This window comes from Elephas maximus, chromosome 21 (genome assembly GCF_024166365.1).
Source record: "Elephas maximus indicus isolate mEleMax1 chromosome 21, mEleMax1 primary haplotype, whole genome shotgun sequence".
NCBI classification, from domain to species: Eukaryota; Metazoa; Chordata; class Mammalia; order Proboscidea; family Elephantidae; genus Elephas; species Elephas maximus.
The window spans coordinates 35,088,678-35,113,024 of NC_064839.1; the positions used below are offsets into that span (position 1 = coordinate 35,088,678).

Consider the following 24,347-nt stretch of genomic DNA (forward strand, 5'->3'; position numbering starts at 1 on the left):
GCCTGTCTCCTCTCCCAGGCAGCTCCTCACCAGTCTGTCACTCTGTGCAGGGCTACTTACCGTACTGACCCCTTTGCCCTTTGCTTCTGGATTCCTTCCATGGGTCAATGCTCCTCTGAAAGCACCACTCTTGGAAAGGAAAACAACATTCATCGTTTAGGGCATTAGATTGCAACCCTGAGAATGTACTTATCAAACCACAAATAGAATCAGACAGAACAGAACTATACAGTCTCCCTTATCCCGAATGCCTTATTTCTGATAATGCAAATGAAGTTTGCATTAGGGGTTTTAGAAGCCACATCACACTGGTTGAAGTTACATTCAACCAAACATCTATCTCTCCTTCAATTCAACCCTCTCATTAAAGAAAAGCTTTGTTTACATGAAGGCAGGAAAATGTACAAACCGATTTAAACCATACTCAGAAAAACCAAACCCATTGCCGTGGCATCGATTCTAACTCAGAGCAACCCTATAGGACAGAGTAGAATTGCCCCATAGGGTTTCCAGGCCTTGACTACAACATCTTTATCCAGTGGAGCAGCTAATGGGTTGGAACCACCATCCTTTCAGTAGAAGCTGAATGCTTAACTACTGAACCACAAGGCCTCCTTTTAAAGGGTACCAAAAGAAAACCCACTGTTACCGAATTGATTCCAGCTCATAGTGACCCTAGAGGACCGACAGAACTGCCCTATAGGGCTTCCAGGGAGTGGCTGGTGAATTTGAACTGCTGACATTTTGATTAGCAGCCGAGCTTTTAACCACTGGGCCATACAAAAGAATATAAAATAAATTGTCTCCCTCTTACCTCTAACCCCCTCCATCAGCAATCCATCTCCTCCCAGACAACCAGAATTACTAATTTCTTGTGTATCTTTCTGAAGGTATTCTAAGCATATACTCCATACTATTTTGCTTAAAAAAAAAAATTTTTTTTTTTAAACAAAGTGATATAGTTTAGAGATCTTCCCATATTGTTACATTATAGATTTACTTGGGTCTTTTAGCAGCTGCCTCATTTTTTTTTTTTAATTTCTGCATTCTTTCTATTGAGCATATGCCCATTACATACCACTTCCCTGTTGGCATTGTTTCTGTCTTTTGTCCCAATAAACAATCTGCAGGGACTCTTCTTGAACATCTATCTTTGTGCATGAGTGTAAGTCTGTCTGGGATGAAGTCCTAGATAGAGGTGGGCTCTGCTGGATGAAAGGGTTTAAACATGTAAAATCTATGAATAAGGTCAGAATGCTTTCCATAAAAGTAGCATCGGTTCCTACTGGCCAACGATGTCTGAGGCATGTGACCCCCCACATCTTTGCTGATATGGTTTATGCCCTGCATATTACAGATGAGAAAACTCACCCAGGAAGAATGAAAGGGACTTGCCTGAGGACACATCATCCCAACACACCCCGCAGAACTGGGTCACCTGACTTAGCATCTAACATTCTTCTTACTAGACCAGCTGACCAGAGGCCCTGCCTCCAGCACCCTTTCCTTCTCCAGTCATGTGTTGGTCATCTCCCTTCTTTCCTACCACCCACATGGACTCCTGCATATTGTGTTGAAGAGATTTTCAGAGGGTTTGAGGGGACCTTGAGGCTCCTTCTGATTGGCCTATAGCTTACTTCCCAAGCCTTCTGAGCATTTTCAAAAATAGAAATTATTCTCATATAGAGAAAATAGCAAACAATTTACAAATGGTCCTCTGCAATTTTTTTTTTTAACTTTATGAATGGGTAATTATTCATAAAAGTCCCTGGGTGGTACAAATGTTTAACACATTTGACTGTTAACCAAAAGGTTGGAGGTTCCAGTCCACCCAGAGGTACCTTGGAAAAAAGGCCTGGCTATCTATCTACTTCTGAAAAATCAGCCATTGAAAACACTGTGGAGCACAGTTCTAATCTGACACACATGGGGTCCCCATGAGTCAAGATGACTCAATGACGACTGGTTTTAATTATTCATGTGGTTAAAAGAAATCAAACAATATAAAAAGTAGACAATGAAAAGTTTTCTTCCACCCTGACCCCCCTTTTGGTCCAATGCTTATTAGTTTCTTCTAAAGTTTCTGTATGGAAATATAAGCAAATTTGAACATATATTCTTATCCCCTTCCTTTTAGTTACACTGCTTTGCACCTTGCTTTTATCACCGAAAAATATGCCTTGAAATCCATTCTACAACAGTGCATAAAGAGCTTTCTCGTTTGTTTTATAGCCGCGTGGTATTCCATTGTAAGGAAAGTCTGTGATTTACTTAACTAATCCCCTGTTGATGCATGCTTGGGCTATTTCCCCTGTTTTCCTATTACAAATAATGCCTTAATGAATAACTCTGTACATACATCATTTTTCATATGTGTAAGTCTGCAATTCTTGATCACGTTGGAAAATGAGAAAAACCCAAGCAAATGTGCCAGTGGGTCTTTTGCAAGAGCTGCAACCAAGAAAATAAAAAGTTTGAGGACCGCTGCTGGGACAGGTGCCACAACTCCTTATGGTGGAAGTAACTGGACTGCAGCATCTTGTGTGAGTTAGCCAAGCGACCTGTGGCTATGCCCCAGCACATACCAAAGTCCTTGTCTGGAACCTGTGTGTTGGTTTTCTTCATGTCATTTTATTTTCTTATTTTCATTTTCTTGCCTACTTGGATTTCTTGGAGTGAGCACCCCAGTTTGAGATACTTCTGCTTTTTTCCCCATACTCGTCATATATAAGTGGGATTTCTTGTGGGTTTATTTTTCAGGGGCCTGAGCAGGGGCACACTTGGAGGGTGGAGTGATTACCTGTTCAACCAATCAGAGTTGATTTAGCAAATACTCTTGGAAGTAACCGCCTTTCACATCAGTACTTACTTGTTCTTGATAATAAAAAATGATGCTGGCATCCATTAAAAAAAAAAAAAGCCTCCTTGTAAGCTCTGTTGGACAAGTGAGCACTTGTTTTAGAGTCATTTGTAAATGCATGTGACCTGGAGACTCTGGGAAATGCCTAACTTCTGTAGCTTTTGCTTCCAGCTATTCTTTTGGGCTGTTTTAGCAGCTTTCTTCAAATGTCAGAGGCAAAGGGTCCAAGCTTTTTCAGCACAACCCAAATTTGGAAATGGTACAATCCTCGCGTTGGCTCTTTGTGGAAGACGTTTCTAGACCTTGTTCTTCAGTTGTTGAATGGACCCAGATTCCAAATTCCTCCACCACTTTCCTGTGTTTCCCCAGCCAGCGTCAGCACATTTCTGCGCTAGGCTGTAGCCCCCAGATTGGCGCATTTCTTTCTGAGTTGTGTTCTTTACAGAGAATAAATCTGTGGTTTTAGCAATCTGTCTTTGTGCCCTGTGTGGATTTGGACAATGTTGCATTAACTACTCTCTGGAGCTTCTCTCCTGCCTCGAGGCAGAGTAGTTAAGAGTGGTTAAGGACAGAAGATTTGGCACTGGCTGTTCTGGGTGTGCATCTTACTTTGAAGACTGACTGGCTGTGTGACCTTCTTAAGCAAATGACTTAAGTCTTCCTGGGCCACAGTTGCTCATCATCAGCAACCCTGGGGATTAAAAAACCCCACCTGATTCACAGGAGACAATGTTTGCAAAGCACTGGCACGGAGCCATCACATAATGACTATCATTATGTTGACTATTTATTTTTATAATTATTGTTAGTTAGGAATTATTTTTGCTTCTCTTTTCCTTTCCCACTTTTTCATAACTGATCCTGGCATCACTGAGTGTGTGGATTGTGTCTTTTTGAACCCTGGGACTTTGACTTATGGGTCCTTCTCAAAGGAGAACCCTAATAATGATCTTTTTACAGGTTTATTGAGGTATAATTTGCATACCATATAATTTAACTACTGTGTACTTATACATTTAAATAAGTTTTATAAATCTACACAGTTGCACTGCATCCACCACAATCCAGAGTTAGAATACTCTTATCACCCCCAAAAGTTCCCTCCTGCCTAGATGCAGTCAGGCCCCACCCTCAGCTTCAGGCAACCACTGATCTATTTTCTGTCTCTAGCTTTCTAGGATTTTCATATAAGTGGAATATGTAGGCTTTCATGAATAGGTTCTTTCATTTAGCATAATCCTTTTAAGGTTCATATATTATTGTATTTATCAGTATTTTGTTCCTTTTCACTGCTGAGTAGCTATACCATACTTTTTCCATTCTAATAACTAATTATATGTTGATTTTTTTTTTAAGTGGGTACATAGAAGAAAGTTGGGAAGGAAGGTCCTTTAAAAAAAACAGTAGCAATTTCAGAACCTATTATACCTGGTACAGGTACAACAATAGATACATGGACCAATGGAACAGAATTGAGAATCCAGACATAAATCCATCCACATATGAGCAGCTGATATTTGACAAAGGCCCCAAAACAGTTAAATGGGGAAAAGACAGTCTTTAACAAATGGTGCTGGCATAACTGGATATCCATCTGCAAAAAAATGAAACAAGACCCATACCTCACTCCATGCACAAAAACTAACTCAAAATTGATCAAAGACCTAAATATAAAATCTAAAACGATAAAGATCATGGAAGAAAAAATAGGGACAATGTTAGAAGCCCTAATACATGGCATAAACAGTATAGAAAACATTATAAAGAACGTAGAAGAAAAACTAGATAACTGGGAACTTCTAAAAATCAAACACTTATGGTCATCCGAAGACTTCACCAAATGAGTAAAAAGATTACCTACAGACTGGGAAAAAGTTTTTAGCTATGACATTTCTGATCAGCGCCTGATCTCTAAAATCTACATGATACTGCAAAAACTCAACTGCAAAAAGACAAATAACCCAATTAAAAAATGGGCAAAAGATATGAATAGAAACTTCACTAAAGAAGACATTCAGATAGCTAACAGACATATGAGGAAATGTTCACCATCATTAGCCATTAGAAAAATGCAGATCAAAACTACAATGAGATTTCATCTCACTCCAACAAGGCTGGCATTAATCCAAAAAATACAAAAGAATATAAATGTTGGAGAGGCTGTGGAGAGACTATAACAATTCTACACTGCTGGTGGGATTGTCAAATGGTACAACCACTTTGGAAATCGATTTGGCGCTTCCTTAAAAAGCTAGAAATAGAGCTACCATATGATCCAGCAATTCCACTCCTTGGAATATATCCTAGAGAAATAAGAGCCTTTACATGAACAGATATATGCACACCCATGTTTATTGCAGCACTGTTTACAATAGCAACAACATGGAAGCAACCAAGGTGCCCATCAATGGGTGAATGGATAAATAAATTATGGTATATTCACACAATGGAATACTACGCAGCGATAAAGAACAGTGAGGAATCTGTGAAACATTTCATAACATGGAGAAACCTGGAAGGCATTATGCTGAGTGAAATTAGTCAGTTGCAAAAGGACAAATATTGTATAAGACCACTATTATAAGAACTTGAGAAATAGTTTAAACTGAGAAGAAAACATTCTTTTGTGGTTATGAGGTGGGGAGGGAGGAGGAGGGAGAGGGGTATTCACTAATTAGATAGTAAATAAGAACTACTTTAGGTGAAGGGAAAGACAACACACAGTACAGGGGAGGTCAGCACAATTGGACTATACCAAAAAAAAAAAAAAGTTTCCTGAATGAACTGAATGCTTCGAAGGCCAGCGTGGCAGGGGCAGGGGTCTGGGGACCATGGTTTCAGGGGGCATCTAAGTCAATTGGCATGATAAAATCTATTAACGAAACATTCTGCATCCCACTTTGAAGAGTGGCGTCTGGGGTCTTAAATGCTAGCAAGCAGCCATCTAAGATGCATCAATTGGTCTCAACCCACCTGGATCAAAGGAGAATGAAGAACACTAAGGACACAAGGCGATTACGAGCCCAAGAGACAGAAAGGGCCACATGAACCAGAGACTACATCAACCTGAGACCAGAAGAACTAGATGGTGCCTGGCTACAACCGATGACTGCCCTGACAGGGAATACAACAGAGAATCCCTGAGGGAGCAGGAGAGCAGTGGGATGCAGACCCCAAATTCTCATAAAAAGACCAGACTTAGTGGTCTGACTGAGACTGGAAGGACTCCGGTGGTCATGGCCCCCAGACCTTTTGTTGGCCCAGGACAGGAACCATTCCTGAAGCCAACTCTTCAGACATGGATTGGACTGGACAATGTGTTGGAGAGGGATGCTGGTGAGGAGTGAGCTTCTTGGATCAGGTGGACACTTGAGACTATGTTGGCATCTCCTGCCTGGAGGGGAGATGAGAGGGTAGAGGGGGTTAGAAGCTGGCGAAAAGGACACGAAAAAAGAGTGGAGGGAGAGTGGGCTGTCTCATTAGGGGGAGAGTAATTGGGAGTGTGTAGCAAGGTGTATGGTGGATTTTTGTGTGAGAGACTGACTTGATTGGTGAACTTTCACTTAAAGCACAATAAAAATTATTAAAAAAAAAAAAAAATAGCATCCAGACTCTAATTTTAGGGGAACAGGGGACTTAAAAGGATAAAAGACAGGAGGAGAAAGTGAGTTCCAAAAGAGGTGTAGACCAGGATCTGAAGGACATAAAAATAACAGGGGTTAACAGTGGTTTCCCTGTGTGCTGAAATCATGAGTACTTTGTGTATTTGGCTCATCTATGCTTGCTTTTTTTGTTAACAGCTTAATGAGATATAATTCACATGTCATAAATTAAACCATTTAAAGTGTATCATTCACTGGCTTTCAGAATATTCACAGAGTGCAACCATCACCACAGTCAATTTCAGAACGTTTTCATCACCCCAAAAAGAAACCCCACAGCTCTTAGCCACACACCCCAAATCTCCCCACTTTCCAGCCCTAGGCAAACACTACTTTCTGTCTGGAGATTTGCCAATTCTGGACGTTTCGTATGAATGGAGCCATCCTATATGTGGTCTTTTATAACTGTCTTCTTTTACTTAGCCTAATGTTTTCAAGGTTCATTCATGTTGTTGCATGTATCACTTCATTCCTTTTTATGGTTTATTATATTCCATTGTATGGATCTACCACCATTTATTTATTTATCCATTACTTAACGGACATTTTCGGTTATTATAAATAATGCTATTCTGTCATCTACGTTCCGTAACATTTCTTCTAGTGTGTACAAGATACTGTTTTTGAAATAAAAAAAAAAATTCATTTGAGGGAAAAATAGACATGGGTAACAAAGCACTTGACAGAAAGCAACTGAGGAATGTGGGAGGTATGTGTTTCTCTGGTCATGTTAGGACCCGACAGCAGAGGGTAAATGGAAAGTTGTGGGTATGCATGTGTCCTGACTCTCTGAGGCAGAGGTAAGAAAAGAAGGAGGCCAGAAATCCTGAAGACCAGGTTGTGGAGAAGAAGTAGGACTACAGGAGTTAAGAACGTGGGCTTTGGGGTCAGCTGGACCTGGGTTTGAATCCCAGCTCTGCCACTCATTAGCTGTGTGGCCCTGGGAGAGTCACTTAACATCTCTGAACCTTTACTTATAAACTGGGGAAAGTAATAAATAAGTCCTTCACTAGTTGTTGTGATAATATGTGTAAAGTTGTTATTATGCCTAAGGGCAGCTTTTGTAAGCAATTCTTGGTTCTCATAGACTTTAGAAGCACCTGGGGAGGGTTTTAAAAATACCTGTACCTGGGCCCACCAGCCCTGGAGATTTGGATTCAGTTAGACTGGGGCACGGCCCAGGCACGGGTATTTTAAAAAAAGTGTCCCAGGAGATTCTACGTGTAGTGTACATTGGACCCTGGATAGAAATGATGTTAGGAGTTTTTTTGGTCAATGTACTTTATTTCACAAATGGGAAACAGGCCTGGCAAAGCCTTACCTCTACGTTAAGGTCTAGGACCCAGTCCCTCACCTCTGAGGCCTGTCAGCTCCCCCTTCCCTTGAGGGGTTAGCAAGGGTGGGGAAGTGGGTTCAGTTTCTTTGGAATTTGGAACACAAGGCCCACCCTGGTCTGGGGGACCCAAAAGAAAGGAAGAGTGTGCAGATACTAAGGTATGTGAGGGAGCCTTTTCTTTTTAATCAATAAGCAAACAGTTCTTAGAGTTGCCCAACCTTGGCTGCAGGAATGTTTTCTGGGTTGCAGCCCAGGAAAAAGATTAATTATTGCCACTGTAGTTAGACAGGTGGGGTGGGATGTCTATATATTCAGCAAAAGGCCAGAAGCTAGGACAATAAAACTCTAATTTGTTGTGGAAGCCAGAGGGCCTCCCCATTCTCCTTGTTCTTTTTGAGAAAAACTCCCTGTGGTAGACAGGCGTGAGTGACCTGGGAAGAAGTTCCCCCTCCACCTCTGTAGGCCTCCAGATGTTGCTGCCAGCACCCTGTTAGAGCCCCCCCCCGTCTTGTTCCTGAAATGAATTGGGATGGGAGTCCTTGCCAGTTAGTACTCAGCCCTAGAAAATTCAAACGAAGCACTCAGTCTCCTCAGACTTGAGCATCCTTGTCAGTCTTGTGCCAACTCCTCAGACTTGAGTGAAGAAGCAGCCCCCATCCTCCAGCTTTCCCATCCAAGCCAATGGAACCATATCCAGGCCGGAATGTTGAAACGAACCTGGGTGGGGTCTTATCAACGGGCACTGGCAGTTTCTGTGCTATCCAGGAGAGGCTTAGAAAGGAAAAGATTTTAAGCTATTTTTTCTTTTCATGCCCTGTTCTCAAAAAGATCAAGGGAGGGCCCTCTGGCCCTTCTAAGGCTGAAGGAACAGGAGCTAAAGATGACCCTAGGCCTGTGTGGGACCTTGTACTAAAATTACTTTAATTCCAATAAATATTGGCCTCAGGAGGGTAGGAATCTTTATCTGCTATGTTCAAGGCTAGGCCTTCAGTACTAGAACAGGGCCCAGCATGCAGCAGGCATGCAGTACTTAGGTAAGCCTAGAACTCTTGCCCTCACGTTGCCACGTGGCTCACTCACTTGCTAAATACACAAATGTCCCTTTTTGAGGCCTTCCCTAAATGCCCTATATGAAACTGTCCCCTCCACCCCCAACTGCTGTATAAAGTTCTTAGCATAGTCCTTGGAACCCCTTTACATGCTTTATTTTCCTCTAATACACTTCTCATGCCTGACATATACTAATTTATTTCTTAGTTGTCTCTTCTCCACTGGAATTTAAGCTCCATGAGGGCAGGGACCTTGTTTGGTTCACCACTATATTCCCCAGCCCTTATAGTGATGCCTGGCAAAGAGTAAAGGCCTGAAAAATATTTGTTGAATGAACTAAAGAATCCTTGAAACAATCCCTGAAGGAGGTGAGGTGTCTTCATTTACAGATTAGAGAAACTGAAGCTCAAGGAAGTTAAAATAACTTGTTTATCTCACAAACAACCCAGTTAAAAAATGGGCAAGGAATTGAATAGACATTTATCCAAAGAAAATATACCAATGGTCAGTAAGCTCATGAAAGATGGAGAAATTTGATATACAGAGAAATTTGAACCCTCCTGCATTGCTGCTGGAAATGTAAAATGTTGCAGTGCTGTGGGTATTCATCAAAAAGCTACACATAGAATTACTATAACCAAAAAACCAAACCCTTTCCCGGTTGAGTCAATTACAACTCATAGCCGCCCTATAGGACAGAGTAGAACTTGCCACATAGGGTTTTCAAGGAGCAGCTGGTGGATTTGAACTGCTGACTTTCTGGTAGCTCTTAACTACTGCAGCCACCAGAATTATGACTCAGCAATTTTACTCTGGCGTATATACCCAAAAGAAAGCAGGGACTCAAACCGATATGTCTATGCCATTGTTCATTGTAACACTATTCCCAATAGCCAGAAGGTGGAAGGTGGAAACAACGCAAATATTCATCAGCAAATGAATGGTTAACAAAATGTGATATGTGCACACAATGGAATATTATTCAGCTGTTAAAAGGAATGTTCTAATACATGCTACCACATGGATGAGCTTTGAAAACATGCTAAGCAAAATAAACAAGACAACGAAAGGACAAATATATGATCCCACTTATGAAATATCTACACTAGGCAAATTAATAGAGACAGAAAGTAGATTTGAGGTTACTAGGGGCTGGGAGGAGCAGGAGAATGGAGAGTTACTACTTAATGAGTACAGTGTCTGTTTGGAGTGACCAAGTTTTAGACATAGATAATGGTGGTGGTTGCACAACATGGTGGAGGTAATTAACGCCACTGATTTGTACACTTAAAGATGATTAAAATGACAAAGTTTATGTTACATTTCACTACAGTAAAAAGATTCAAATAAAGAATTTGAATGCTTTTCAGTTTGGCGCGAATATAAAACTATAAATGCTCTTGCATTGGTTTTTAATGAACTCTAGAAATGGCATTTATTATTTATTACTGTTTTCACTGGACTGATTCTCATTGCCATCATGGTATCTGCTGCCAGAGAACGAAAATAGCATTAATCCAAGTAGAAACATGACTGGGAAGCAAGATACTCTAAGTGTGACCCAGACTGCATGAGCGGCCTCAAAACACTCATGTTTTAAGGGGGGGAAATATCAAGGGTTATGGATTACCCCTTTATCCTTGTTTACTTGCCTTTGCAAGGATAAATGGCCTGAGCTAATTTTTCCATAATCTTTAACCTCTCTCTGTATACTGACTTCCTGCTTGCCATCCCAGTCTGTGTTGGTGGAAACAAAGTGAAGGAGGGTTTGCTCCTTGCTTGCTACGCAGGCAGCATTTAGTGTTGACATCTGTTTTCAGGGTAGAGATTAATGAAGACAGAGACCATATGTAATTCGTTTTGGACAAGGGACATTTTGGGGAGGTTGGGAGAAAGAATTCGATAATTAAGCTTCATGCAAATAAACTTCCCATCCCTGGAATCCCATGCGATACACCTGTCAACCAAAAACCAAACCAAACCCACTGCCGTCAAGTCGACTTTGACTCATAGTGACCCTATAGGACAGAGTAGAACCACCCCATAGAGTTTCCAAGGAGCGCCTGGTGGATTTGAACTGCCAGCCTCTTGGTTAGCAGCTGTAGCACTTAACCACTACGCCACTGGGGTTTCCCACCTGTCAACAAGGGAGATTTAATGGTTGTGGGAGCCTCAATCTGATGCTCCTGGAGTGCAGCACATGAGCTTGTGGACATACACTGGGAGTTGTGCTTGTGCAGCTCGATATTCCAAGCTGCTTATCTCTCCCAGAAAAATGTTTGGGGTTATAGCTGGCTGATTAGAGGAACTCTGACTTACTTTAGCGTATGCAGCCTGGTGACCTGAAGTGGAACATTCTTGAATCTGAAGTCTAAAATTTTCCTCTTTTGCATGGCTGTCTGAATGTCCTTACATTTTTCTGCGATTTGGAACTGGATATCCAACTGAAAACCATTCAAGGAGAAGGGAATGTGTGTGAAGGGAAGATGGAGAAAGACGAAACTTTGCTGTTATTCCCATTCTAGTTACTCTCCAGCTGTCCTGTTCTTTTGTGTGAACTAACTTCCTGGCATCCATTTAACCAGCAAAATCTCACAAATGGCATCAGACTGCAGGCTCTGTTAATAGCTGTGTGACTTTCCCAAGTCCATTCAACTCTTTGAGCCTCAGTTTCCTCATTTATAAAACTCGGGATATTAAATCCCTACCTCATAGGGTTGTTGTATCTACTAAGATTATTAGCCAACTCAATCACGGGGATAGCACTGGGCCAGGCAGCATTTTTATTCGTTTGTGCAAGGGGTTGCCATAAGTGCGGGCTGAGTCCACAGCATCTAACAACAACTCATGGTGACCTCGTGTATATCAGTAGAGCTGTGGTCCACAGGGTTTTCAGTGGCTGATTTTTCAGAAGTAGGTGCCCAGGCTTTCTTCCAGGTGCCTCTAGGTCAACTTGAACCTCCACCCTTTTGGTTAGCAGCAGAGTGAGTTAATGATTTGCACACCCAGGGACAATGAGGCTTCTATTTTTAGGTTGTAGTTATTGGCCATAGTTCTTAGTAGCAAATGGATACAAACAATTAGAGACTTGTCAGGTTTAAAAATCTGTCTTTAGGTTAAATGACAAGCTCCTCCCGACACCCCCACCCCCCAAAAAAGCGGGCAAATTGGAGGTCTGATGGTCCTTTCCTTCCCATTTTTTAAACATTGTTAAGCAGCTCATAAAATTATGTTGTCTGCCCCGTGTGTGTGCTCAATAAACCTGGAACATTTAGTAATTTCATGGTCACCCATCAATGGAAGACATGACAGAATTATTCAGTGCCATCTAAGATAGTCAACCTAGAAAGAAATTTTAAAGGTGGTGGGATCTGTGGAGAGTTATGGTTTTGTGGTTGGTGTTAGAAACACGGCTTTTAACCAGCAATAAGAAAAATTCCTGCTTAGCTAAATGGGGTTGTTTAGGATTCCTTTTGTCCATCAAGTTAAACTTCTCGTCTGTTATCTTGAGTATTTGTTAGAAACTGTAGCCCTTGGTTTGGGAGTACACTATGGCAGTGTGACCGTCAAGAACTTTGTAAGGCTCTCGGACCTTGCCTTCAAGGTTAAGTGCATAACTTTCTCTTCCTGAGGCTGGGCGCTCAAGTTCAAATGGTCCTTAAAATGAAGCTAAATGCTGTGCTCCTTGGTGTGTCAGCCATGAGAAGTACATTCTGACGATGAGAGGAAGATAACCCATAATGTGCTCTTTGTGTGTGATGTGTGGAAAACACTACTTCTAAGTAGTTGCTTCGAAGAGACTGGGTTATCCCACTAGTTACCAAGTCAACTATGGTTAGCTGGCTTTGATAGCAGGCTTCTGTCCTTGAATCTCAACATCTTCAGGAAATATATAGAGGCTTTTGAAACTGCCTTGTTCCTACCCACTCACATTCCATTTATGGGCCTGGTCAGGGTTGGGAGAGGAAACAGGATCCTTAAAGTTGGACTGTTCCATGGCATAATGGCAATTCCAAGCAACGAATGTTGCTTAGTGCTTGAAGCCTGTCCCTGGACCAAAAGCTTTTCATGAACTTGGGTTTAATTTTTTATTTGAACTTCAGTCATCTTTTTCGGAGTCTGCTACTAATTCTGCCAAATACGCTAGAAAATGGGGGACTGTAGGATGAATGGAAACATGGAATAATCACAGTATGTTAAAGGCACCATAAAAAAGTGATTCTTCTTATTAGTTTTTGTCATCATGAAAGTAATTCATTCTTACCGTAACTGGCAATATAACACAAAGACGTATAAAGAAAATGTATTTTAAAAAAAACCAAAAACAACTGCTTCTCACTCCTACGTCAGCCCCATTTCTTTCAATCTTCTCTCCACCTCCATGTGAGTTACTCTTAACACCCATGCTGTGTAGAATTCCACACTGTTCTGGGGCTTCTTTTTTGTTTTGTTTTGTTTTTACTTTTTTCTTAATGATACTACTATTGCTGGGAAGCATGTCCCCATTTTACACATGAGGAAAAGAGCATGGTGGTGAAAAGCACTCACTGTGGGATCAGACACACCTGGATTGGAGCCCTGAACCCTCCACTCACCAGCATGCAGGGCTTCAAACCAGTTCTGATATGTCCCCCTGTTGAGAATTTGCATTTCCGTGCCAGATGTACTGAATCAGAATCAGCAAGACATTTGGGGCAAGGAAAAGAGAGACAATGATGCCTACCCCGCAGGGTGGTTGGGAGGATAAAATGAGAAAAACAGACATACAGAGAACAATGCAAGAGTCTGGATTATAGGGAGAAACACAGGCATAGCGATAAACTCTCAGGCCAGACTGCTTGGGTTCAAACCTCAGATCTGCCATTTACTAGCTGCCTCAATTTCCCCATCTATAAAAAAGGAACATTGATAGTACCAAAACCAAACCAAACCCATTGATGTCAAGTCGATTCCTACACATAGCAACCCTATAGGACAGAGTAGAACTGCTCCGTAAGTTTTCCAAGCCTATAATCTTTACAGAAGCAGACCATCACATCTTTCTCCCGTGGAGCAGCTGGTGGGTTCAAACTGTTAACCTTTCAATTAACAACTGAGCACTTAACCACGGTGCCACCAGTGCTCCTACCAGCCCCATAAATTGTGAGATTAAACGACTTACTATTTGTAAAGTGTTTAGAATTGTTCCTGACTTAATAGTGTTCTATACATATTTACAATATTAGTTGAAGCTATTAGTTGAGGCTGTAGTATTTGGTGGTGGTGATAATGATGATATTGTGGTGAAAAGATTTGCCCATTTAGAGATGGCCAAGGGGTTCTTGGACTCTTGTCATTGGGATTTGGTTTCTAAACCAAGTGACCAAATAACTAACTGGTTTAGGATAGGAGGATATGCTGGGTTAAAGAATAATTAGTTCCCTGCTGGCTTTATTTTTGTTTAACTTTTTATTATGGAAATGTTCAAGTATACACAACCCCCCATGTACTAATCTTCTAGTTTCAACATTCTATCATTCTTGTTTCCTCCTACTTGCTGACTTTAGGGTTCACAGTGGCTCAGAGACACTGCCCAGCCCTCGCCAGCATTAAAGTGAGCTTCCTGGAGCCTTCCCAGAGCTGGAGATCCCCTGTCTTTCCTATAATCTCTGCTTTATCAGCCCAGAAGATCAAGTTGCATGGCAAGATGATAGGTCTTAATGAGTACCTGGAAATTCAGGTTGGGGCTGTCTCTCACATTTCTTCTGTCATTTCTCATAGGGCAGGGCTTTGCTGCCATTAGGATGAGATGCCCCAAAGCAAGTGCCTCTCATCAAGTTATTTCCAAAACCATTTTCATTTTTTCAGGCCATGACCCTTGGCTAATCCAGTCATGCTTTTCCCAAATTTCACTACATAGATTTGGGGCAGCTACAGGAAGGAATTCAGTTTGGTAAATGAGGGCAGCTCTTGTTCCCTGCTTGTATTAGAAAACCCCACAGTCCCTTTGCCCCATTACTTCCACTGGGAGCAGGGAGTGGTTACTTGGAAAACATCTTATTTTTCTAGTTTGAAAAGAAATTACTATTTTAGAAATAAACGGTTGGTTCTACCTAGCTTTTAAGTACTTTTCATTTCTTCTGCTGTCATTTTTATAATTCTTCTGTTCATTTAGCAAATACTTGTTTTCTAGCTTGTATGTCTAAATGCATATAATAATAACTTATTAACTTGCATTGTTCTTTAGCTTTCAAAATATGATTACATTCCCTGTTTTGGTTAATCTCCACAAAACCCTGGAGAAGTTAGACTCTACCAGTGGTGGTTGATATCCTTCATGTTACAGTAGAGAAAACTGCAGCCTAGAGAGGTTAAACAATTTGCTTAAGGTCACCCAGCAAGAACATGGGTGAATCTGGGTTTATAATCCATTTGCAGACTCTGAGACCAGTCATAGTTTATTATACCTACCTCCCGCTCCCTTCCCACCCCTGTTTGGGATGTGAGTTGTAGGCTCAGTTTAAGAGATGAGGATAGGGATGGGGCATAGTTTTAACTTTTTACAAACTGGGAGCGAAGGTGAAGTGAGAGTGATCACTTGAAGGATCAGGCCCTTTCCTGTGAACTTGGCTCCTTTCCTGTGAACTTAACTCTTTTTGGTTGCTCAGTTTACTTGCCAGTTAGCCGACTTCCAGCTACTGTATAGAATGGCAGCCCTACCCTATCATTGGGATCCTAACTTTGAGGCAGAATCATCCTTTAAAAATAGCTAATCAAGAGAAAGGGAGAGTCATCCATAGCTTAAATAACCCATGTTAAGAGCCAGACTTAGCTCTGCTGTTTACTAGTTATGGGATATTGGGCAAGTTTCTTAATCTCTCTGAGCCTCAGTTTTTTCGTCTTCAAAATGGGAATAATTGTAGTACCTACTCTCTTTTATATCTCTGGCAAGGGCGTGGTCATTGGCTTCAGAAACAGTTTGAGAGGATGGCCCCTAGTGGAAGAAATGAAAACTGCAGCCCAGGCCATCGTGAATGGCTTTGGGGCTTCCTGGCAGAAAACTGACCCTCATGAATGCAGAGGTGTATAGCCTTGTAAATAGGCCTAAGAGCAAGGTTTTTTTTTTTTTTTTTTTTTAAATAAAATAGTACTTGATAAAAATAGAAATTTCACTGGAGAGGTCAGGGGCAATTATTTGAACGGGAGGAAAATAGGCCAGCTTGAGAATTTCCCAGAATGAATTTGCCGACTGTTGCCTCTGCCTGGAGGGCCTGTTGCCTCTGCCTGGAGGGCCCTCGAGCCAGATTTCCACAAGGCTGGCGCCTTCAGGTCTCAGCTTAGATGCCTCCACCTCAGGGAGGCCTGCCCTTACCATCATCCAATGTACCCTTAACTCCCCAAATTGCCTCCCCCCAGCTCCCATCACTCTTGTGTCACCTTTTTTAATTTCTTTAAATCTAGTACTTATCACCACTTGAAATGGCTAGTTTATATATTTTCTCCATCTCTCCCACAATAGTGTAAGCTCAGTGAGAGCAAGTGCCTTATCTGTCTTGTTCATGATTTTGTCCTTGTAGCCTAGCACAGCATCTGGCATATAGTTTGATGAATATCTGTTGAATGAGTCCTTTTGAGACACTTATCACCACAGCTTCTCCAACTTTGGGTATTACTCATCAGTGCTGAATAAAAGATTAACCAAAATTACATTTGATTTTTTATTTAATAAACTTCAATATACTGGGTATTATGTGCCAGGCATTGTTCTATGTGCCTTAAAATAACCCTAGGAGATAGGTACCATTGTTTTCCCATTCTACAGGTGGGTAAACTTGTCCAAGGTCACAGAGCTAGTAAGTTGTAGAATTGGGATTTGAACTCAGGCAGTCTCGTTCCAAAGTGTATGCATGCTCCTAACCTCTATACCATGCTGGCTGTCTGTTGTTATCTGCCACTTACTAATTGTGTAAACTGTTTATTTAAATATAGACTATCATAGCATCTCATTGTACCTTGATTCTCTAATTTTTTGACTCAATCTGTACTCTGCAACAGTTAGTTGAGAGGTTCATTTTCATACTAGAAGAGAGCCTTCTAGTGCCATGTGAAAGAGAGGCCCCTTTTTGTTCTTACTGAGAAAGAGAAGTTGCTTTATAGACCGGCTACCTTTTTCACTTTACAAGGAAATGAGAGCAAGTTCAGATCACAGTTACCAATCACCCTATGAATTGTGAAGAATGTAAGATGATATTGACTCTTTTGAAGTCTTTTCTGATCTGTCATCAGGTTTTGGGTTTTTTTTGGGTGTGTGCGTGTATTCTTGTCTTGTGTGAGTTAGGGTTTTGGTGGGTGAATCAAGTCCCCTTTTTGAAGGAAGAATACTCTTGTCTTTAATCTGCCCAATTTCCTAACAACTCTGATTTATGCCCTGCAGTGAGCTTTGAAGGATGCACTGGTCGACCAAGGACAGCCTATTTTTCTGAAGACACCCGATTCAAAGTGGCCACAGATGGTGTGGTTACGGTCAGATGGCCTGTACAACTTCATAATCCAGAGACCAGCTTTCTTGTCCATGCCTGGGACTCCACCCGCAGAAAGCTTTCCACCAAAGTGACACTGAAGGTCACTGGGCACCACCGACACCACCAACAGCATCATGTATGTTTGAGTGTTTCTTGGAACGTCACTGTTATTTTAGTGTGCTGTCTAACCAGGGTTCCTAAACCCTGGTACTATTGATATTTTGGCCAGATAATTCTTTGTTGTGTGTGTATGGGCAGGGGGCTATTCACTACAGGATTTTAAGTAGCATCCTTTGCCTCCATTAGAGGTTTGTAGCACCTCGCCTTGTTGTGACAACCAAAAAGTGTCTCCAGACACTTTCCAAATGCCCCTTGGAGGGCCAAATTGCCCCCAGTTGAGAACTATTGGTCTAACTGAATTAGTTCTTGCTGTTATTTATTTTGGTGGTGGTGATGGAGTGATGGCAAGGTATCATTACCTTTATTTCCACAGGCTGTGTAAGAATAGAGGGTGATTGTGTGAATCATAGCCCTGCCATTTACCACCTGAGACAAGTTACTTAAGGTGTCTACGGTTCAGTTTCCTCATCTATAAAATGGAGATAACAAAGAAGACTGAAAAAATTAATCAATCCGAAATGCTTAGAACTGTGCTTGAACTGAATACGTGCTAAGTGTTCAGTAACTGTTAATTGTTCTTTTTCTCCTGCTGGAAAAACAACAAATGATAGGTCGATTTTCTGATTATTTTGCTCTTTGTGTTTCTCATGGGGAGGGTCTTGGCAAAAAAGGAGGGAAAACCAGCAGGAAGCTTTTGCCCCCTTAGACTCTGACCTCTGTGAGAGCCTTCTCCATTGTGTTTGCAGTGCCAAGGCCTAGGCCTGGCATATAAGATATAGAAGGATCCCAGTAAATATTGAATGGATGGATGGATTGGATTGGTCATGAATGGGTGGATACGTATCTGCCTAGGTTCTTGGCAAGGATGTTTCTAGAGGCTGTTAACCAAAGCCAAATGCCTTTGCCAGTTTCTAAACTACTCCCATGGGTAAGAGGCATCTTCTTTCCCTGGTGCTTCATACCAGAATCTCTCTCCAGGGGCCATTCTAGTTGTATCCCGTTTACCTCTGTGAAAGTGTGGGATATGTTGTAAGTGCCAAAGGCCATTCAAGCTGGCTTTTGTTTTTCTCCCCAAAGACGCTTTGAGATTCTAGGAACTTAATAGTCCTCCTGATAGATCTAATAATGTTCCCTGGGGTAAATGGACAGACCAGAAAAATGAGGAACTTAGTAGAGCTATATTAACATAGCTCCTTGACTCAAGTCTCCAGTTGGCTCTGTCATTCATGTGAGGAGCTCAGCACAGTGAGTTCTTGTTGGGCAGTTGTGTGTAGTCGCCTTTCATGGTCAAGAGATAGCTTTGACCTTGATTCTTCAACTTTCCCTCCCCGCCCCTTCCAGGTTCAAGTAGATACTATTTAAAAAAAAAAAACAAAAAACAAAATTACAGTGATTTAAGCAAAATAGAGTATTCCTCTTTTAGGTTAAGGCTGGATGTCCAAGGGTAATAAGTTGTCTGTGGCCAGTATGGAGACTCCATAGTTACCAGGAGCCCAGGCTCCTGCCTTCCTTTCTGCTCTGCCATCCTCAGCACACAACTTCTGTCCTCAAGGATACCTCATGATCCAAAATGACTGCTGGAGCACTAGTTATCATATCTTTATTCTGGGTGATAAGAAGGAGAAAGGGGAGAAGCACAAAAAGGTGTTGCTTATTTGTCTTTGAAGAATCCTTTGTGAATTTCTGGCAGTACTTCTGTTTACATCTCATTGGCCAGAACACTTTGTCATGTGGCCACACCTAACTGCAAAGGAATATCAGAAATGTAGTCTTTTACTTGGGTACATTGCTGAGTACAAAATTTAAACACACAAAAACACAAACAATTTTTTTAAAGCTATTTTTATGAAAGGAAGAATGGATATTGAATGGTAGGTGGCAGATTCTGCCACAGCTGGTTTGAGGTTCCTCTTGGTTTATTTCTAGTTCAGGGAATCATTGTGGAGCCAGGTGGTTCTGAGGGGTGCCTGGTAAATTCAAACTGCCGACCTTTTGGTTAACAGACATAGCTCTTAATCACTATGCCACCAGGGTATCCTGCGTTAGCATAAGGGGTGGAAAACTTATCTGAGGCTGTGTCTAACCAGATCTAACTTTGACCTTTACCCACCAGAAGCCAGTAGTATAATCCCCAGTTGTGACAACCAAAAATGTCTCCATACACTTTCCAAATACCTCCTGGGAACAAAATCACCTTTGGTTGAGAATCAGTGATTCCTATATTTTGTTTGTCCACTCTGGTATCCTATTTTTCTGAGGGATGAATTCCATGTTTAGTATATCTAGGCATGATTCCCTTTAATTTCATACATGAAAATGTTAATGTTATGTCTTGCCAGCATTAGTGTTCATCATTCTCTGAAAATACTCTACAATCCTGATGCCAGCAGGGCAGGCTCTTTTTCTTTTCCATACGGTGAATTTGCACAGCATAGGTGTATAAAGATGGTCATTTTAAGGCTCAGGGAACAGTATTAATGATCAGTTTAATACTTTGCTCTGTTCTAGGATCAAACTTCAAATTTGACTTCATTAACAGTGTAACTCAGTGTTTTCCAACCAATCCAAACTGTCATCTTCATTATTATCATTTATTGAGGGTTTAGTATGTGCCAGGCACTGTTTGACTTTTATGCAAAACCAGTATCTCATTTAATCCTTCTAGGGACCCTGTAAAACAAACAAACGAAAAACCAAACCCACTGCCGTCAAGTCAATTCCAGCTCATAGCGACCCTACAGGACAGAGTAGAACTGCCCCCACAGTGTTTCCAAGGAGCCCCTGGTGGGTTCGAGCTTTTGGTTAGCAGCTGTAGCTCTTAAGCACAATACCACCAGGGTTCCCATAAGGGAGGCACTATATTATCACCATTTTAGACATTTAGGAACCTGGTGCAGAGAGGCTAAGTAACCTGTTCAGAATGTGGAGGCCCCACATTGAGGATTTAAAGTCAGGCAGCCTGGCTCTAGAACCTACCCTTGATACAGATTGGGCTGCCTCTCTAGAAGACTGACATGAGGGTACATAGGGCTCTGTGTGTGTGTGAGTGAGAAGGCGTGTGAGGGTGACCCTTATGCAGAATTAGGGAAGAGATCTGTGATAATTATATCTGATCACATCCTATCTCTTAGGCATCTTGAATCAAATTAAAAAAAAAAAAAAAGCCAGAAAATTGCACTTAAATTAAACTTGGCAAACAGTGGTCAGTGACTATGTGTGAGGAATCTATATGTGGAGGATGGGAGATAGAATTATATTTTCTGGAACATTTATCGGGCTACCACTAATCACCTTAAAACACTTAAACAATTTCGAAGATATTTTCCTTCCATCTTCAGCTATCTTATTTCCCTGTGTGTGCATAACGTTATCTTTATTGCACATAAAAGCTGTTCAATACAAGTCTCAAAGGGTGTTTTTGGTTCCCATCCCAACAGCTTCTGTTAAAATAAATGGAAACCATATAGATATAATGACACAATGAGATGAAGGGATCTGTATTGATCCCAAACTAGTTTGTACCAATTCCCAAAACTTACTCATTTTGACTGATAACTCCACTTTGAGGACCTATAGCCCTAGGAAAAACATTAAAAAAAAAAAAAAAGTTTCAAACATATGAATATCCAGTTGTTGAATAAACTCTGATATTAAATCTTCAGAGTATAATGTTGGTATAAAAATGACAAGTGTGATATGTGGGCTTGAAATAATTTTTAAAATAATATTAACCCCATGACCTATAAATGTATGTGCATAATGATCACTTGAACTCTGGACTCTAAGAAGAATCAAAAGAGATTGTAGTCTTGATTATAAGGCAAAGGGTTCATTGATTTTTGGTTTTGCTGATCATTTTGGGGAGAATATGCAGTTTTTCATTGTCAAGAGACTATATATTAAGTTAAAGCTCTACACTGCCCTCAGCAGGCTGAAAATGCTGACTTTATATGTCGAACTGTAGTATCTGTCCTGAATAATCTCATTTTGCTCTTTGTCTCCTTTCCTTTCAGGACTCTCTCTCTGGACCCCAGACAGAAGTGCTCATGTTTCCCGACTTCCATCATGGGGGTCTCCGAAGACAGAAGAGAGACTGGGTTATCCCTCCTATTAGCTGCCCAGAAAATGAAAAAGGCCCATTTCCTAAAAACCTGGTTCGGGTAGGGAAAGAAGTTCTCTTTCTCTGGGGGGAATTTGGCTAAGAAGGACTGAGGAGAGAAAGTTAAAGACCCAATGTCAGGATCCCTCCTTGCTAATTCTGTTTCTTTTTGTTTTTTCTTCAGATCAAATCTAGCAGGGACAAAGAAATTGAGGTTTTCTACAGCATCACTGGTGAAGGAGCTGATAGACCTCCTGTCGGTGTGTTCGTTATTGAAAGAAAAACAGGATGGCTGAAGGTGACGCGGCCTCTGGATAGAGAACAAATTTCCAATTACACTGTGAGTCTATCTTAGAGGCTTGTTGTTGATGGAGTAGCAACCTCCAAAAAAAGTTTGTGTTTTAATTCTTCCAAGAATTTTTGGTCCTTCCATGTTGGATCCCTGTATCAGATTCCAGGGACCTGTGAGGAGCTTAACTTCACATCTCTTAACCTGTTGATAAGGCAAAATGACAGGAGAACCTAAGACAATTTGGGGTTCTTAGTCTTTTCCTTGTTAGGAGAAAAGAGGAGAGTCCTGATGCATCATGTATATGAATAAATGCAATTTAGACCCAAGATGTCGGTCTACTTATGGGACTGGAAGTCTCTGACCCAAAGGGACAGCTCAGTGATGGCATTGGGGAGCAAAATAATTTCTGGTAATTGGTAACAGGATGACCTTAGGGAAGGTGATATGTAATATATTGATGCCAAATGAGAAAAATCTGGGGAAAACACTGGACTGGAATGGCTAGATAAAACAGAGCAAATTTTACCCACTTGGACAAAATCAGTTTCTTAGACTTCACCTTTATCTCCTGGATTTAACTCCCCAGCCATCACATGAGAAGTGGCAGCTCTGATCTGGAGGTTTCTCCAGTCTGCCCCAACCAGTGTCACAATCTCATTAAAAGCAGCAGCACACATGTGAGAAAAGCTCCCTGCTGGGGGTGTCCACGTTTAGACCTTGGGGAGAGGGCAGGAATGGAGGCCAGGTGCTCTGGGTGCCCAGTTTCTCTGGTCAGACCCCCTCTTGCTGCCTCTTCTTCCTTGTCAGGGCCCAAGTAACTCTCCCTTGGCTCTTGCAGCTCTTGTCTCATGCTGTGTCATCGAATGGAGATGCAGTCGAAGACCCAATGGAGATTGTGATTACCGTGACAGATCAGAACGACAATAAGCCCGTATTCACCCAGGCTGTCTTTCAAGGGTCTGTCATGGAAGGCGCTGTCCCAGGTATTTCCAATAATGAGCTGAAAGCCCAGAAAAAAAGTGTTGGGGCTATAGATCGCAGTCAAAGGTCACTGAAGCTGGTTCTTTATGTGGACAGACCTATTTTGGAAATCACAGAGTATGCGCTGAACCAATTTATACTCCCATCAGTGTCCCCTTGCTTGACATTCTAGAATTGTTAGACTTTTTAGCTTTCACTAATCTGGTGAGTGTAGAAGTATTTCAATGAAATTTCAAATTTGCTTTTTCCCTGATGATTCATAAGGTTAAGCTTCTTATATGTTTAGTTTATTCTTTGTGACATGTATGTACTTTTACTTTTTTTTTCTCCCTGTTGGTTCTTAAGAGTTATTTAAAAGTTCTGGTGCAGTGGTGAGTTCTCAACTGCTAACCAAAAGGTCAGCAGTTTGAACCCACCAGCCGCTCTGTGGGAGAGAGATATGGCAGTCTGTTTCCATAAAGATTTACAGCCTTGGAAACTGTATGGCGCAGTTCTGTTCTGTCCTACAGGGTCGCTATGGGTCAGAATCAACTTGATGGCAGTGGGTTTGCTTTTGGTTTGGGTGCTAGTTCTTTGTCAGTCATGTGTGTTATAAATATTTTCTTCCATCTTGAAAACAATGATTTCAAATAACTGTTCTATCCAAAGAAGCTGTGGCTAAGAAGCAAATTGTGGAAAATTCTGGAATTTTTCTTATTTTACACTCTATTCACTCAGTATAAGAAACTTGACAGAATGTTTTAGCTTAAGATTATTTATCTCCCATACTCCTGCCTACCTCTACCCCACACAAAATTTGTTGGAAAAATCGAGTTATAGGAACACTGCTTATTTAATGGAATGCTTTCTTTCTCCCTTGGCACTTTGGTAAAAATTTTAGAAATTAGAGAATGGAAGAGCTATGACATGATACCATCCCCAGAGCCCGTACTTTATCACTTGGGACAGAATTAGGCTGAGCAGTATGGATCACACCTCAAAGTGCAGCTTGACTAAGTCTTTCTCTCCTTTGACACTTCCAGGAACCTCAGTGATGCAGGTCACAGCCACAGACGCGGATGACGATGTGAACACCTACAATGCTGCCATCGTTTATACCATTGAAAACCAGGAGCCTACCTTGCCTCATGACAACATGTTCACCATCAACCGGGACACAGGAGTCATTAGTGTGGTCACCAGTGGGCTGGATCGAGAGGTCAGGGGTCGAGGGGATCCAGAGGGCGCTGAGGGCAAATATATATTAGCAAAATCCCATGGACAATGCAAAGCTCTGTTGAGGCCAGTTGCCAGTTAATGCAGTGATGGTCTGAGCTTATCAAGTAAGAGTGGTTGTCCTAAGCTTTTCATCTAAACCTTTGTTCAGAGGTTCTATGCCTGGAAGGCAGGTGGCTGCCATTTAAGCAGGTGATAAAACATTCTGTTACTATGAGATGGGCTGGGCGG

At 41.5% G+C, this 24,347-nt stretch overlaps 1 protein-coding gene across 1 annotated transcript in view; it reads left to right on the forward strand.

The window, feature by feature from the left end:
- CDH1 (cadherin 1) overlaps positions 1 to 24,347 on the forward strand; it is a 71,456-nt gene that overhangs the window by 29,699 nt on the left and 17,410 nt on the right. The window contains exons 3-7 of the mRNA XM_049864546.1: positions 17,322 to 17,545; positions 21,543 to 21,689; positions 21,813 to 21,968; positions 22,759 to 22,903; positions 23,924 to 24,099. Of these exons, the coding sequence (XP_049720503.1) occupies positions 17,322 to 17,545; positions 21,543 to 21,689; positions 21,813 to 21,968; positions 22,759 to 22,903; positions 23,924 to 24,099 (848 nt within the window). The remainder of the gene's footprint in view (positions 1 to 17,321; positions 17,546 to 21,542; positions 21,690 to 21,812; positions 21,969 to 22,758; positions 22,904 to 23,923; positions 24,100 to 24,347) is intronic.